This window comes from Delphinapterus leucas, chromosome 7 (assembly GCF_059928025.1).
Source record: "Delphinapterus leucas isolate spDelLeu-1000000601 "Yukka" chromosome 7, BTC_Dleu_Yukka2, whole genome shotgun sequence".
Taxonomy (NCBI): Eukaryota; Metazoa; Chordata; class Mammalia; order Artiodactyla; family Monodontidae; genus Delphinapterus; species Delphinapterus leucas.
In genome coordinates, this window is record NC_143135.1 from 106,460,806 (window position 1) to 106,477,108 (window position 16,303).

The window sequence follows — 16,303 nt, forward strand, 5'->3', positions numbered from 1 at the left end:
TGCCCTTGTTGGAACTGAGGAATTCAGACCATCTCTGGGTAGCCGGATCTAACCCACTCCGTGTCCCCTTTTGGTACCAAAGTGCTTACTCCTCTCCAAAGTGCCATGCCTGAGCTGTTAACGGGAGGAAGGGGCTCCTGAGACGCGCCCGCACCTTTGCACCTGTCTTTGCTCTTCGCCTCTCTCCGCCACCTTCCCGGCTGAAGCAGCACGGAGGGAGCCCCCTTTCGATGTTCTCCGTGGAAACCGCTTCTCCGAGGCTGGAGCGCTGAGGCTGGTTTTGGGGAGGAACACTAGACTTGGAGGAGTCTGCGCGCTTTTCTCCTGCCCGCGCCTCCGGCGCCCCGTGCTCGCTCCTCCGCCAAACCCCACCCCACCCACTTCCTGTGCGCGCCCAGGGGGCGTGTGCCGAGCGGCTGCCGGAGTTCTGGGAAGTTGTGGCCGTCGAGGATGGGGGTCTGTGGGTACCTGTTCCTGCCCTGGAAGTGCCTCGTGGTCGTGTCTCTCAGGCTGCTGTTCCTTGTACCCACAGGAGTGCCCGTGCGCAGCGGAGATGCCACCTTCCCCAAAGCGATGGACAACGTGACGGTCCGGCAGGGGGAGAGCGCCACCCTCAGGTAGGGAGCCGCCATTCTTCTCTGAATCGACAGTGATTTGTGTAGGGGATGGGGGGAGAGGGATAGAGGTGCAGGTGTGTTTTCTGCAGCTGCCGGCGGGGAGGTCGCTGCTTCCCTGGGCTGCACAATTCATGGCTGAGCTGGGTGCTCTGCCCCGGAAAGGTGGTGGTCACAGGGAAACGCTCAGAGGTTCCAGAGATGAGCTGTTTCCCCCAAACTGGCCTCCTAGGCTCAGGACTTGGTAAGCAGGAGGGGAGGCTGGCCAGGGGGTCTCTGAGATGGAGGCCAGCGGCCTGAGCACTGTCTGTACCTGAAACCAGTGGCCGTGGTGACTGGGGGCCCGGCTGGGGCTCAGCGTGAACAGTCTTGTCTGGTGTTAATGAGTCCCGAAGGCCGGGTCTGGCTTTCTGTGAATGCCATCACTCTGCCTGTGCCCCGGGGTGTCGCCCCGCTCCTGTACTCTGGCAGAGCTACTGTTTTGTCCTGGGTCTGACTGTGTCTGAGCTTTCCTGGGGTGTCTTCATGCCACGAGCTGGTAGCCAGAGGGACGTGCTTTCTCTGTCTGAACACGGCTTTCTGAGATTGAAGCCATGGATATGAGTGTGATTTGTCTGTGGAAAAGATCGTTTACTTTGGTTAACTATGCTGTCCACTAAAGCAATATATTCAAAACTCATCTCCCAAATGGAAACTGGGTCTCAGTGTTGGCTTGGGTCCTGCTTGACGTCTGGGGTTAAGGCTGACAGGAATTGGAGAAGGAGAAGAAGAATCTTGACTATGTTTTGAGTAAGGTAGGGTGAATCTGTCTCCCTTTCCCCCCGGCCTCCTGAAATGCTAACTCAGTTTCCAGTGTCTACAAACCATACCACTCACAGAAGGGCAACACAGAATTAGTGATTGCAATGGGAGATCTTAACTCTCTGGAATTTCTGAGAGTCAGCTGGAGGTAGAAGTTAAGAAGATCCATGGGAAGAATGTATGCCTGATTAAATAAAGTTTTCCAGACTGGGTCATTGAGCTGACTGTAAGGCAGGATGGCAGTATTCCCATCCTTTGTACGTGAAAATTCTTGGAGAGAGAACCTTGGTGTTGGTGCCCACTCTTTTACACCTTCTGTGACTGTTCTTCTAAGGTGGCTCTTCTAAGGTTTATGGATGGTGCATGTAAGGCAATACCCATGGGATAGAAAATGTTGCAAAAGGGACACTGGGTTACAGAGCTGACTTGTCAGGACATTGCCAAAGGAAGCGTGTGATTTAAGGGCCTGTCATAGTCTGCAAGCACCCATGCTCCTTTGTCTTTGGCGAGCTAGCGCTCATGCCCCCAGGGTACTCACTGGTTCCGGAAACCCACCTCTTCCACTGCACCCTGAGTTAGGGACTATTTTGAGCAAAGGTTGAATGTCTAACTGCCTCACACCTCACACCTGAAATAACTGTGTGTCTGCTTTATAAAGGATTTCGTGGAAACTTGAAATATGCCCTGATTTCAGACTATTTAGAAAGAAAAACAAATCTATAAGCAATGTAGTCGATGGCATTTAGTGTCCTCTGGATGCCCCCTTTTCCCTAACCCTTGGCTGCAAGATATAGCCCTCAAGAAACAAGATGGAGACAGTCTCATACTGAGAACATTTTAGAAACGGATGGGAAGGTACTTTCAAGGAGAAGGAGGAAGGCGGTCAGCTCTGTAGAGATTTGGGGATAAAGAAGTAGCCACGGGGCCTTGACAGACTTAGCTGCCGTATCATAGGAACAATGAGGGGATTTGGGCAGGGAGGGATCTGGTCTTCAGAGGGCAGTCCCCAGGCTCATGCGAATGAGGACTCTGCTGGATCTGTCAGGTGCTCAGCTGGGGCCTGGAGCAGCTCCTCTGAAAAATCGCGTTATCGTGTACTGGCTGTCTTCTCTTTCTTTGTCTTTGCTTCCATGCCTCTTCCTGACTCACTCCAGGCCCCTCTCCTTGTCTCTCGTGCCCTCAGGTTTGTTTGCATTGTCACATATGCTGTAGACTCACTGGGCTTGACTGGTTGTAGATGGAGGGAGTGGGATATGGTGGGGCTTTTTCAGCCCAGCCCTGGCATAAAAAGGCCCTCCTGGAACATCTCCTGACGTCCAGGGCCAGCCACTGAGATTGACTGTCTTCCCGACAAGTAGGAGGAAGACCCTCCCAGTGGAGGGAGCCCTACAGGGCAGGGATTAGAGGAGCTGGGATCTGCGTGACACCAACCTGTTGGCCATGGGCCTAATTTAGGATGTGAGCGGGGCAGCAGGTGGGCCGTGCAGATGGCACTCAAGCCTCCACAGGATGGCCATCGTCCTCCCCAGGCCCTCCTGCACCAGACAAGGAGGGGCCCCGTGTTGGGCTGCACTTCTGTGGAGCGGAAAAGCCCTTAAACCCTCAAACACAGGCTCTGCATTTCGTGATGCTGTGTGCAAAGAAGCAAGTAGGAATTTCAGAATGTATTTTGTTTGCATAGAAATTGCTAAATTTGCACATAACCTGATTCCAGGTTGCAGCAATCGAGTGGTTCAGGGCTCTGGGTTATTTCCCTTTTGCTTTTATTGTGTGTATGTGGGTCGTCTCTTCCTTAATTGTCTTCCCTCCCCTTCCTTCTTTCTTTCCTCCCTCCCTTCCTTCCTTCCTTCCTTCCTCCCATCCTCACCTCTTTCTTTTTCGTTCAGCATGTGACCAAGCTACACAGACCACAGCCGTCCCTGCTCTGCCCTGAGAACCACCCTCTCTCTGTCACCGCAGGTGACCCTGAGGTTCATGCTTGTAGTTTTCGTCTCAACCAGCAGAGGACTTTTTTGCTCTAATTTCATTTGATTCTGCTTTGTTCTCACCAGTTTCATTTTTTGAGGATCTTTTGCAGTTCCCAAAGAACGAATGCTTCAGCAGCAGATTCTAATGTGAGGAAACTTTTTAGAATGTTTTATCTCCTCCAGTTAACACTAATGATCCTCGTAGACATATCGGGAAGCCTTTCACCTAATACGGCATCCACAGTCTGAATAGAATTACAGACAATTTGCAGTCTCCTAGTCTTTCTGCCCTCCTGCCAGTAGTCTGTACACATATTTTTTTTTAAAAAGGGTGAGGTTTCATAAAATAGAATATGCAATAATAATAACATGAACCGAAGTTTCTCCAGTACTCACTGTGTCCTAGGGAGTATTCTAAGTGTTTTACACACTATCTCACCCGTCATCCAACCTCATAACATTAACATTTAACCCTCATACAACCCCTCTGGTTGTAGGTGCTATGATTATCCCATTTTACAGATGAGAAAACTGAGTTTACATAATTTGATTAAGGTTGCACAGCTAGGAGATTTGGAAGCCAGATTACGAGGAGCAGTAATAATAATGTTGAATGATGAATGGTACTATCAGTTATTGGTTAGTCACAATTAATCCTCGCCACAGCTCTCTGAAATAGACTAGATTATGTCTGTTGTATAGAAGAGGATGCTGAGGCCTGGAGAGGGGAATTTACCTAAAATCACACAAGTTAGCGCGTGGCCGAGCTGGAATGCTGACTCCTTGGCTTTTTGCAGGGCGAGCTTTCCCCACCGCATTCTGTGTTCTCGCAGCTCCTTGCGGAGACTTGGCATCGTCTCTCCGCTCATTTTGTCTCGCACCCTGCCTTGCAATGTTGTTTATCTCTCTGTTTTCCTTCTCCACGTGGATGGGGAGCTGCTAGCTCTTGGAAGCGGGGATCCCGCCCTGTGATGCCCTGAGCACCGTGTGCTCCCACATGTTTACTGAACAGATGAGATGACTGAAAACCAAACAGAAGTATCCCCTAGCCTCTATACAGCTGGGCTCGACCAACTAAGATGTGCGGAGTGGTTCTTACACGAAGGGCATGAGCTGGGTGTTGGTTGTGGAAAGGCTTGAGGCTGAGGCGTCTCACCCCAGGGCCTTGGGTCCAACTCAAAAGGCCAGGCTGTGGACGCAGAGGTTGAAGAGGTCATCAGCCGTGGAGGCAGTTGTGCCCATCATCGCGTGGGTGGGTGGTCTTCCGGTGGTCAGAGAAGAGCGCCCTCTCTCCCAGCGGGTGGGCTGCATTCCTCTGATGGGGGCAGGAGAGCCTGAGAGGCCCGGCGCGTGGGTCTCATTAATTAGAGACTGTCACTAAATGTCAGCACGTCACTGGATAACTTTGATGGAGGCATTTCATGTTTTCATGGATTCCCCAAATAAGGCCGCAACCAGTAAAGTGAATTGTTTCCTTGGGGGTCATCTGCTAAGTGCTTTTTTTAAAAATATGAGTTAAAAATGAAAGGTCTGAGAAATGCACAAGAAGGGAGTTGGGTTTCGGTATAGCAGTTCCACGGAATAGCAGAGAACAATGTGGTTTCCATACTTGAGAAAAGCCATGGGGGCCCCTTGCAGCTGTAGGAGACTGTGGCATGCTATTCACATCATGGAAAGCATTTAGCATTTCGTTTTCGAAGCTGATGGATTCTCTGTTAGTCTCTCCAGCTGCTCCACGGCCTCTTGAGGCCACAACTCCACCTTCTTCAGGTTTCTGTCCCTAGTTCCTAGGGCATGACTTGGACCAGGGCTTGTGCTAATAAACTCTGAGTGCGGGTCCCCCTCTTTCCTTCACTCACTCTGCCGCAGACATCCTGACCTTCCTCCCGTTTGGTGAACACAGAAAATGTACTCTTGCTACAGAGCCTTCCCATGCATGGCCCCCACTGTGGAGGTACCCCTCCTCCAGATCTTCCCATGGGCAGCTCTTCATCATTTTGGCCTTGGCTCAGGTGGAACCCCCTCCCTGAAGCTGCTCCTGACACCCAAATAAAAGTGATCCCCTACCACTTCCACCAGGCTTACACTGGCATATCATCCTGGATTATTTCTTCAGAGCGATCATCTGTACCTGAGATTTTCCCATTCATTTATTTGGTTAGTTGCTCCCGATCTGTCTTCCCCAACTGGACTGTAAGTTCCTTGAGGATGAGTGCCTTCTCGGTCTTATTCTGTGCAGTGTCTGGCAGACACAAGATGCTCAGTAAATAGCTATTGCATGAGTGAAGGAAGGAAGGAATGCCTGCGATCACCATCTTCTCCTTGCCCTCTCTGCCCTTTTTTCCTGAGTTGTCTTGTGTTGTCCTTGCCCCGGATGTGTTCCTGGCTCACTGTCCTTTGTGTCTGGGTCATGCTACGTTGGGTGTGACGTTGCTCTGGTGGAGGTTACAGACACACGTCAGTAATTGAGCCGGTGTCTTTCTGTCCAGGACACAGATGGTCTGTGTCCATTGTCTGTTACTTCATAGCTGCACCCATAACGTATGCCATTTTTCTGCCAGGTCACTCCCCTATCCAGTCCTTAAGCTTTTGAAGAAATGCTACTCTCTGATGATGTGCTCAACCCCAGGTAGACCTCAGGGAAATTAGCATTTTCAAGATAAAGAGGGGCACATCCTTCTGTGGGTCTCTGCCCATCCTTCTTTCTATTTGGGGTCTGCTGTCAGTGGGTGTCTGGTCATGTAACTATGGTTCTGTTGTTTCTGAGTTAACTTGTTCAGAACAGCAGTGCCGCTCAGGAAGCGTGTGCTGCTCTGGCTGTTTTGGCCCCTACCGGGATGGACCCCTGTTTGCTCACCTCTGGGGCTTGCCAGGCATACATTGGGTGGACCGGGTCTCAGAAGAGCATGGACAGATGGGGCTGTGGAGGGAGGCTCCTGGAAGCACACACAACCTGTTGAGGAGCCAGAAACTAAAATGGCAAAACTGAACACCCAATCGAGCGTGGGGCAGCGGGAGAAAGGACAATGCCAGTTGCCAGGAGAACCTACAGAACTTACAGAAGAGGGGCAGCCCGGTTCTCCAGCACTCCTCACCTGCAAGGTTCGGTGCTTTGCAGAAATGCTTCTCTTTTCTTTTGAGTTTGAAAGGATTACAGAGCCCAGGGAGTTCAACCACCTGGTTTTTCAGATAATGAGGCTTGTGATACTCAGTCTCCCACAAAGAGGGCTTCCTGCAAGGGTGAGAAGGAGCTGACATCTGGCCACACTGCATCACACAGCTGTGAGCCCTGGCCTAGGGCTACCTGTGCCTGAGACAAGGTCACCTTGTCCTACTAAGTGCAAAAGCATCCTACTGACTGTGGGTGCCTTTGACAGAATTGGCTAACGTTTATCATCATGCTGTCTCCTAACTGCTGCTTCTCTCTGCTACTAAAGCTGGCATTCTTAGCTTTTATCAGTTCTGCCTCTGGCTGGGTGGGACAGCTCTGTTTACTATGTGTCAGGCAGGCACTGACCACTCTACCAGCACAGACCTGTTGAATGCTCATAGGTGCTCCATGAGGTGGAGACAGTTATTATTCCAGTTTTACAGATCACGAAAGCAAAGCACTGGAAGGCAGAGTGAGCCACTTCCCAGATCACACCGTTGGATGGTGAATGTGCCTGGGGCTGAATACTAAGTTCATTCTCTTTTCGTACCGAAGGGCTTTCCTCATTCTGTTCCTTCTTTTCCTCATTGCCAACTTCTTCTCTTCCCAGAAACCGAGTGCATTTCATGGTCCTTCCTTGTTCTGGGGCACAAGAACCTCCTTGGAGGTATTTTGGGAATTGGGTATGGGAGTGGGTCAGGTGTGGTGTGGTCTGTGGCACGATGGGGACACAGGGAATGACCCAGCTGACCTCTAGAGGTCCCTTCGCATCAGAGGATCATAGAATCTTCATACATTGTTCAAGTCAGAATTTTATCGAAATGGGTGGTTCTTCTTCCACCCGTTTGCTTCAGATAACAGCAATCTTGGACCCTCTCACAGGCAGTTAATAATTCCTCAGAATTACCATGTATCTCTCTGGAGTGGGATACTGCACACATTGAGGTGGAAGCGCACTTCTGTGAGGCCCACAAGCCAGTCTCTCTGGTGGCCCTAGCAGTGCGAGGCAGAGTAGGTGACACCTTCTTTGTTGCGCTAGGAATAGGACCGTTGGCATCTCTCCTGGGGAAGCCTGAACAAATTATAATTAATATGAATGGCACATTTATTCTCTTAAGTTCAAAGTCTCCACTGATGGGTAAAATGCAACTTTATTTTTGCATGATTTGAGATCATTTTGCTTCCTTGGGAGCAGGTTGATGGGTTCCTGGTGTAATAAATAAATAATACCATTAACATCACACACATGGTCAAATAATAGTGTTGTTAGGAAATCAAGAATTGGTTGGGTTTAGGATGCAATTTCAAATTGCACTTGTGGGCCAAAGGCAGGGAGGAAGCAGTAGGAATGTTTCACGTGAGTGCAATTGAAGGAGACAAAGCTCTTCAACAAACCAGACCTTCCTAACTCATATTCCAGCAGGAGTGGTGCGCCAGAGAGAAAACGGACTGGAAGACAGGGTGCCGCTAACTCGGACTCCAGTACTTTCTCTGTGTTCTCTTGGGCAAGTTTTAAAAACTCTCCCATATAAAGAGGACATTTACTACCTACCTCAAAGGATCGTTTGGGGTTAAAATGAAGCGGTGTACACAAAGCTGAGTCTGTAATTATATAATTAGCCTCTTTCTTTCCATGTGTACAAATGTACACACATGTGTATACGTGTGTGTGTGTGCATAATAGCAACACATTTAGCAGTTTTCCCTATAACCTATTGTAGCTTAAACACCCATGTGGCAACACTTTGATAGACGTACTGTGTCTGGCTTCTGGAAGGTCTATGAGGAGAGGAATGCCTCTCCATCCATGTCTAATTATACTTCTCTGTGTGTTTCTCCTACACATCTGCTTAGATCCTAGGAATCTTCTTCTGTTCAAATAATTTCTTGAGCTATTTTATATCAGAGAGGGAGTGAGGAGAAAGGTATTCCTTTATTTTTCATCACAAGATTGTTGCGTAGAAAGTTATGACAGTTCATGGCTCTGAAGATGAATTTCCTATGAGATAAAAAAAAACACAAAACAACAAACATATGGAAGGTTCTACGGAGCCAGGTTATCTGACACAGATAATGGGGTCAGGAGTTCATGCACAGATTTAGGACTTGTAGACCGTTTTTCCTTGGAAGACTGGTTCTTCCATGACAAGTCCACTGGAGTCAGCTGGGAAAGCCAGGGTAGGGATGCCATCGACTGTTGGGGGTGGTTAAGCCCTTCCAGCTTTGCAGCCCTGTGATTGCATTTCCCCTCATTCTCACCTGTTCACTGAGAGGCCAGCTCAGGACTTCCACAGCAATGGTGACAAGAGAAAAGGGGGCCTCTCTGCATTTGGTCATTTTTCTCCCGTGCAGTTCTGGGGCAAGACCAGTGTGTCTGCCATGAGAAACTGATCTCGGAATTTGCTGACGGAACTACAGGAACAATCCTTCTCCCTGCAGCCGCGTGCCATGGGGCTTAAAGTAGTTTAAATTATATATAGCAGTCTCAGTTGTTCATGATCTGTTTTCCCCAAATCTCATTGATTCACATGGTTGAGTTATTTGGGTTTATTTGGGTGTATTTGACCAACTTGCTGCCTTGTCAGTGTGAGATGTTTTGGCTTAGAAACCTTTTGAGAGGTTAGATTTGTCTTATACAAAGGACATATGAATTAATCTTACAATCTTGCCGATGGATTTTTTAAAATAATAGAATTTTTAATGAAAACAGCATCAACCACCAGGCTGATGGAAAATGACAAAACTGACATCAACCTTCAGATAAAGCTTTGCTGGCCGTGTAGAGGAAAGGAAGATATGTTTGTGTGAAAATAATTTCTTGATCTTCTGTGGCTTTCAAACAGGCTATAAACGTAGTGGATGAGGGGAAAAGTGCTCTTGCACTCAGAATAATCATATTTGGACACATTTACTCGTCAGGAAAGCTCAATCTGAAACAATTCTAACTGGTCAGAACCCACGAGGAAGAAAGAAAAAATATATGCAAATTAATTTTTATTTGGTGCACAAGTTATACATGAAAACTGGAAAAAGCAGTGCTTCAGTGTTGTGAGTTGAATTGCATCACTCCCCTCCTGACCCGCACCCTCCCCCCCCCAAAAAAGAAAAAGATCTGTTGAAGTCCTCACATCCAGTACCTTAGAATGTGACGTTATTTGGAAATAGGTTCATTGCAGATGTAACTAGGTATTCAGATGCATTCACACCGGAGTAGGGTGGGACCCCAATGCAATACAACTGGTGTCCTGATAGGAAGATGACCTGCGGAGACACAGTTGACACACAGGGAGAAAACCATGTGATGACAGAGACATTCGAGCAATGAGGCTGCAAGCCAAGGAGTGCCAGAGGTTGCCCATGAAGCACCAGAGCTAGGAAGATGCAGGGAGGGATTCTCTCCTACAGGTTTCATAGGGAATGTTCCCTGCAGCACCTTGATTTCAGACTTCCGGCCCCCTGAAATGTGAGACAGTACATTTCTGTTGTTTCAAGCCATGCATATTGTAATGCTCTGTTGTAACCAACCCAGAAACTGATACACACGGGTGTTATAAAGAGATTGCTTAAATAATATCTGTGTACGATGCTCCTGGTATGACTGTTCCTCCCCCAGTCATCAGCTCCCAGACTCCTCACAGATGTCTAGGAGGCTGACCCAGAGTAGGAATGTAGTTAGAATTGACTGCTCTCTTTTTCCTAATAGACCATCAGAACAAACCTTATTGCATCTTACTTTTCAGTTATCTTATTAGCCACCTCAGAAGTCAAAGATCTACCAGACTTGCATCATTTTTTGATTCTTATTGTCATAGGGTCCTGTACAATCGATATCTGACCCAGTTGCAAAACTCTCTGTAATCTTCTGAAACTTTTTATTACCCTCTGGCCTCTATGACCTGTCACCAGCGAAATCCCTGTGTCCCCTCTCTCCTCTCTGAATGTTCCCCTCAGCTTTTGCTTAATCTGAGACTTGGCCGTTCCCTGGATCATTTCCACTCCTAGAGTCCGATCAGCGGTGGCTGTTTCTCTCCTGTATCCTTGTTGCCATGAGGCCTGAAAGCTGGAGAGATGTTCTCCTCATTACTTACTGTGGCTTCAGGACATTTCCTTTCCCATCTCTCAGAATCTCCAGTTACGTTGAATCACACACCGTGTACCCTCAGCCCTTTCCTGCGGCAGTTTTCTACTCTCTATCCTGACGAGTCTCCTTCACTCTGGAGCTCCAGGCTGTACACCCTAGTATTAATCTTCAAATCCACTTTTATGACTCACGTGTTTCAAGCTCTGCCTCCCAAGCGGTGTTCTGGATACCAGCTCCATGTAACCCATTGCCAGCCACCACCAACTTGATTCCCTCCATCTGTCCCCATCTTGGGCATAGACACCACCATTCATCCAGCTACTCTGTCCAAAAGCCTCATAGATATATTTTTTCTTTGTCTCTTGTGCTACATCTAGTCCATCAATAAATCCTGTAGTGTCTTTACTTTTAAGATAGACCCTGGGACTTACCTTGTGGCTCAGTGCTTAAGAATCCGCCTGCCAACGCAGGGGACACGGGTTCGAGCTCTGGTCTGGGAAAATCCCACATGCCGTGGAGCAACTAAGCCTGTGCGCCACAACTAATGAGCCTGCGCTCAAGAGTACGCAGCCACAACTGCTGAGCCCGCGAGCCACAACTGCTGAAGCCCGCATGCCTAGAGTCCATGGTCCGCAGCAAGAGAAGCCACCGCAATGAGAAGCCCGCGCACCACAACTAGAGAAAGCCCGCGCGCAGCAGGGAAGACCCGACGCCGCCAAAAATAAATAAATAAATAGATTTATTTAAAAAAAAAAAAAAAGATGCATCTTGAAGCGGACCGTTTTCACCATCTGGAACACTATCTCTCTAGTCAAAGCTGCCATCCGCCCTTTCCAAGACTGTTCCCGTGGCATCTCATCTGGTCTTCCCGTTTCCACCACGTCTGCTCTCCCAGAGTCCATCTGCGCCTGGTAGACCAAGTTGTCATTCCAGAACATAAACCAAATCACATCACTGTGTTCAAAGCCCTGCAGTGGCTTCCAGTTATGTTTAGAGTGAAATGCACATAAAAGGCTTTATTACTGGTGGCCGCCTACCTATCAGAGACCTTCTGTCCTGTCCTGCTCACGAGAATGCAGCTCACTGAACTTCCCTGTCCTTCCTGAACCCACCAAGTCCATTCTTGCTGAGGACATCCTCCTTCCTCTCCCAGGACCCGCTAATGTTGTATGATGGCTCCTTCATGCCATTCATGTGTCTGCTCCAATATCCCATCCTCAGAGAGGACCTTCCAGACCATGCTGTTTGAAATAGCCATACCCCAGCCCTACATCACTCCGTCCCCTTACGTAGCTTCAGCTTTCTCCATAGCCCTTAACACTTAGGAAATTCTGTTATTTATTTATCTGATACTTATTTCTTGCCTCTTCCACTAAAATGTAAGATCCCCAAGGCCACTGACTTCATTGCTCTCATTTATAGTGGCTAAATTACTGCCTGGAACATGGCGTATATCAAGGAGTATTTTTCGAGTGAATGAAAAGTTCATTAGGAATAACAGTAAGCTGCTAATAGTGAAAACTATCTTTTATTGGAAACAGGAAGCTCAGGTGTAGCTCTTTATTGGTCTAGGTTTGGGGGTTCATACACAGAGCTCAGATGGGGTGTGTGTGATCCAGCCTTGTCTTCTAGGACAGCGAGTAGGACAGGCCTTGTGGAGGGAATCACGGGACAGGGTGACATACTTCATAAAGTCTGCACATGCGGAATCTAAAGGACCTTTACATTTCCACTTTCACCAGCGGTTTTATAGAAAATCTAATAAACACTTGAAAATCGGGATTAGTTTCTAGCTTAAGGCCCATGAACTTGGGGGGAGGGAAGGAAAAGGCAGGTAGGCAGAAATCAGCCTGTGAGCCTGAAATTTAACATAGTATTCAATGTCCATTATTTTATTTGAAACTTTCTTGATGAAGGGAATTTTACCTTAAGGCTGTAGAGCACAATGATTGAGCACAGGGTCTAGGGCGAAACCTCTCTCTGGGTTCCAGTCCTGGTTCTGCCACTTTGCACGTGTGTGACCTTTGGCACCTTGATTGACCTCCCTGGGCCTCAATTTGTCATTGTTTCAGGGAACTAATAATAGGAGTAGTGATCCAGGAGTGAAATATGGGGCGTTTAGAGCAGTGCCCAGCACTCAGGAAGTATTAGCTTTTTACAGCTGGGGAAGGACAGAGCGTGAAATGTATCTGCCGTGGGCAAATCTTGCTGCTGTGTCTCATGATCCTGGGGCCACTGCCCAGAGACACGTGGAACAGGAATATGGGCACCGGAGCCCAGGCTGGCGATGGTTGGTTCAGATTCTGCAGCTACAGGGGCATCTTGGTAGAGGAAGATGTTGAAAAGTCTTGGTAAGTTTCATTGTTTATGGAATGTGAGCAGTGGTCTAAGGCTAGGGTGATCTGAGTTTTTTTTTTTTTTTTGGCCGTTCCGCTTGCCTTTGGGATCTTAGTTCCCCAACCGGGGATTGAACCTGCACCCACGGCAGTGAGAGCGCAGAGTCCTAACCACTGGACCACCAGGGAATTCCCCTAGGGTGACCTGAGTTTTCGTCCTGGCTCTGTCACAACCCACCATGGGATGCTGCTAAGAAAATCAGCGTGCCCAGCCCCTGTTTCCCAAGTGGGGAATGAGAACAGGATCCATTCTGCTCTGTTCAGTTCCTTACACCTGACGAAGAGATTCTTAGCTGTTCAAAAACATGTAAGTTGTTTATCCACCTCCTGGCCCAAAGCTTTTCCCAGTTGCATTTCCCAGCCTCTTTTGAATTTAGGTGTGGTCATGTGACAGAGTTCTACCCAAAGGAAGGTGAGCAAAAGTTCAGTTGGATTGGCCCCTAAAAAGCTCCCATGTGAGATACTTCAGGCTCTTTCTCCTTACGCCATCTGGATGTTGACGCCCCAGATTACCTTGGAAACCGTGTCCCATTTGGCAGATGTTTTGTGAGCGGAGTTACTGAATGTCCGCGCAGAGAGGGCTTCGGCCCCTGCCCTGCCAGCTGACCAGCAACCTCGTTCCTTAGATTATTGCGTGAAGGAAAAATACACTAAAATATACTTCCTTTGTGATAAGCTTCCACAATTCTGGAGTTTATTTGTTACGGTAGCTAGCGTAACCCTATCTAATCCAGTACAACTATTATAATTCATATTGTCTGATTTCAGCTGCATAGAAATACACAGATATATTTTTTAATCCAAACTTAAGCACTTATTAAAATTTCTAGGCGAGGCTTTTGGTGGCTTTTGCATGTGTCTGAAAGTGGGAACTATGGCCTTTTCAAACTGAAGCCTCAAGTGTTTGATTTCCATTTGCTTCAGTCTTTACATCTCTGAACCAAGTAAAAATGTGCTGTACTCTACAAGTACGTGGAAACCAGTGACAAAGAAAAGTTCTGCCTTGAAGTAAATTAGCACATGTCCATAATGGCTACAATTCCAGACATGCTATAATTAGTGAAAATACCTCTTAGATGACAAATTGCTCATTAATGGCTGGAGGTGTCTTATTTAGTGTAACCTTTTGTGCTAGAGATATTCTAACATTCAGTGTTTTAACTGACACACAGAAAAGAGACAGATGGGATGATTTGTAGCCTTGCTCTTTAAAATGTTGAAGAAAAAGGAGAGAAACCACTGTCAAAGGACAGATTTCAGAAGAGCAGTCAGGTGGTGGAGCCATCACCTGCGGCTCTGGGGAAAGAGGAAAGGGAGGAGGGAAAGGCCTTGTGTGGGTGGGTCCTCAGTGAACAGAGGCCATGCAGAGAGAGCAGGATGTAAAGTGGCTGTGTTCCACGATTTTGTGGTACGGGGAGTGGGATCTTTTTGTTCTCCTTGTTGTTTCAGGATGATCCACGGTGCCTGGCACATGATAGGAGCTTCCTGTATCTGCACTGTATCCATGTTTCGCTTCGGCACCGCTGACTGCGCATCTTGTACGGGCCAGGCACTGTTCTAGGCCCCAGTTCCTCTCCCCACAGAGCTATCTTTACAAAGGGAGACGGGGCTGCAGATCGCACGCAGTGAATGAACGTCATCTTCTCTCAGCCTGCAACTTGCACAGACCACTTAGGAACAGGTGCCCTTCCTCCAGCCTGACTCATTCACTAGGGCTCCTGTTTGGAGAGACAGACCTGCAGGAATTCAACCCCCTCCACCTGGGGCTCTTGATCAGGGCACAACCTGCACAACTGTACCTAATGGGTACCAGCTGCCAGTACACAAATAAGGAGACAAACAGTATGCTGCGTGGTGAAGAGTTAAATATGGGTAAGGGGCAGGATGACCTGGGGTGTAGGGACAGGGGCATTTGCAGGGTGGCCCAGGGCATGAGAGTGGGGACAGCCCTGCAGGGATCAGCAGGAATCACATTCTAGGCAGGGGAATCAGCAAGTGTCAGTGACCTGGTAAAGGAAGAACAGGGTGAGGAGGAGCGGCCTCAAAACTGGAGAAAGGGCTTCCCTGGTGGCGCAGTGGTCGAGAGTCCGCCTGCCGATGCAGGGAACGCGGGTTCGCGCCCCGGTCCGGGAAGATCCCACATGCCGCGGAGCGGCTGGGCCCGTGAGCCATGGTCGCTGAGCCTGCGCGTCCGGAGCCTGTGCTCCGCAATGGGAGAGGCCACAGCAGTGAGAGAGGCCCGCGTACTGCAAAAAAAAGAAACTGGAGAAGGAGCAAGGAGTGAGCAAAGATGGATTTAGGAGCTTGAGTGTCTGCAGGAACTAATCAGAATGCAGGAGCACATGGTGAAAGCAGCTCCGATTTTAGGGGATGAGAAGTAAATAAAATCCCACATAAACAAAGCCAGCACCTGTGTCGATGTTATTTGCTCCGTGGAGTTTCCGTGTGGAGTCTGTCCAGGCTCGCGCTCTTTCGTGGTTGTGTGGCAGCCAGTACTAGGTGCTTAGTCCCCGTCTAGTGTTTTCTAACTGAAGTGTCATCTTTCTTGGGTCCGTTATTCTTTGTCATTTTCATTTATCACATGCGAAAATTGTAAACATTTAAAATCTGCCTAATACCCGATTTGATATCTTACCTGTTGCCGTGTTGAGGATATTACGCAGTGAAATTAAGCCGGTGTTTCACAATCGTGTGTGGATGTGCGTATGTGTAGCAGACACATATTTGGAATTAATGGACTCGTAGAAATCAGAGATGGATTAGGCCTAATGAGCTGTTGAGAAGAATTATTTAGCACATACTTCATATCTCTGTTCAGTAATCAAACCTACACACTGTGTATGCTAAGGAGGTGAGGTCTTTACATTTTTTGTCTCCTGGATCATCTGTGTTTATGCCTGAAAATTTCACATTGCACCCCTAGAACATTTTGAACCAACTTCATTAAGCATCCAGTTTGACATTTCCCTGCCCTTAGGGTGAACTTTGGTGTTGAGATAAATAGTTGCTTTGCTTGTTACCATTAATACGGAATAGTGATTGGTGCCAGGCTCCAAGGAGCCCCCTGGGATGCTGGGCTGGCTCAAACCAGGTGGTGGGAGTCGTCAGAGGCCAAGTCCTGCCCCATCCCCAGACAGTTCTAGTCTTCAGGAGAGACGGGCCTGACCTTCCAGTGCGCCGGCTGGAAGACTTGGAGAGTCAGCGTAGATGAGAGGTTTAGAGATATAAGTTTTTGAATTTTTATCCAAACCAGATGATTTCCCTGTTGCTTTCTGTTTTCACCTAAGGTGTAT

The 16,303-nt window shown here is 48.2% G+C and overlaps 1 protein-coding gene across 3 annotated transcripts in view; it reads left to right on the plus strand.

The window, feature by feature from the left end:
• Window positions 1-442: 442 nt before the first annotated feature.
• NTM (neurotrimin) overlaps window positions 443-16,303 on the plus strand; it is a 397,081-nt gene continuing 381,220 nt past the window's right edge. For all 3 annotated transcript variants that reach the window (XM_022556277.3, XM_022556280.2, XM_022556281.2), the window contains exon 1: window positions 443-617. In XM_022556277.3, coding sequence (XP_022411985.2) covers window positions 451-617 — 167 coding nt within the window. In that variant the 5' untranslated portion in view covers window positions 443-450. The remainder of the gene's footprint in view (window positions 618-16,303) is intronic.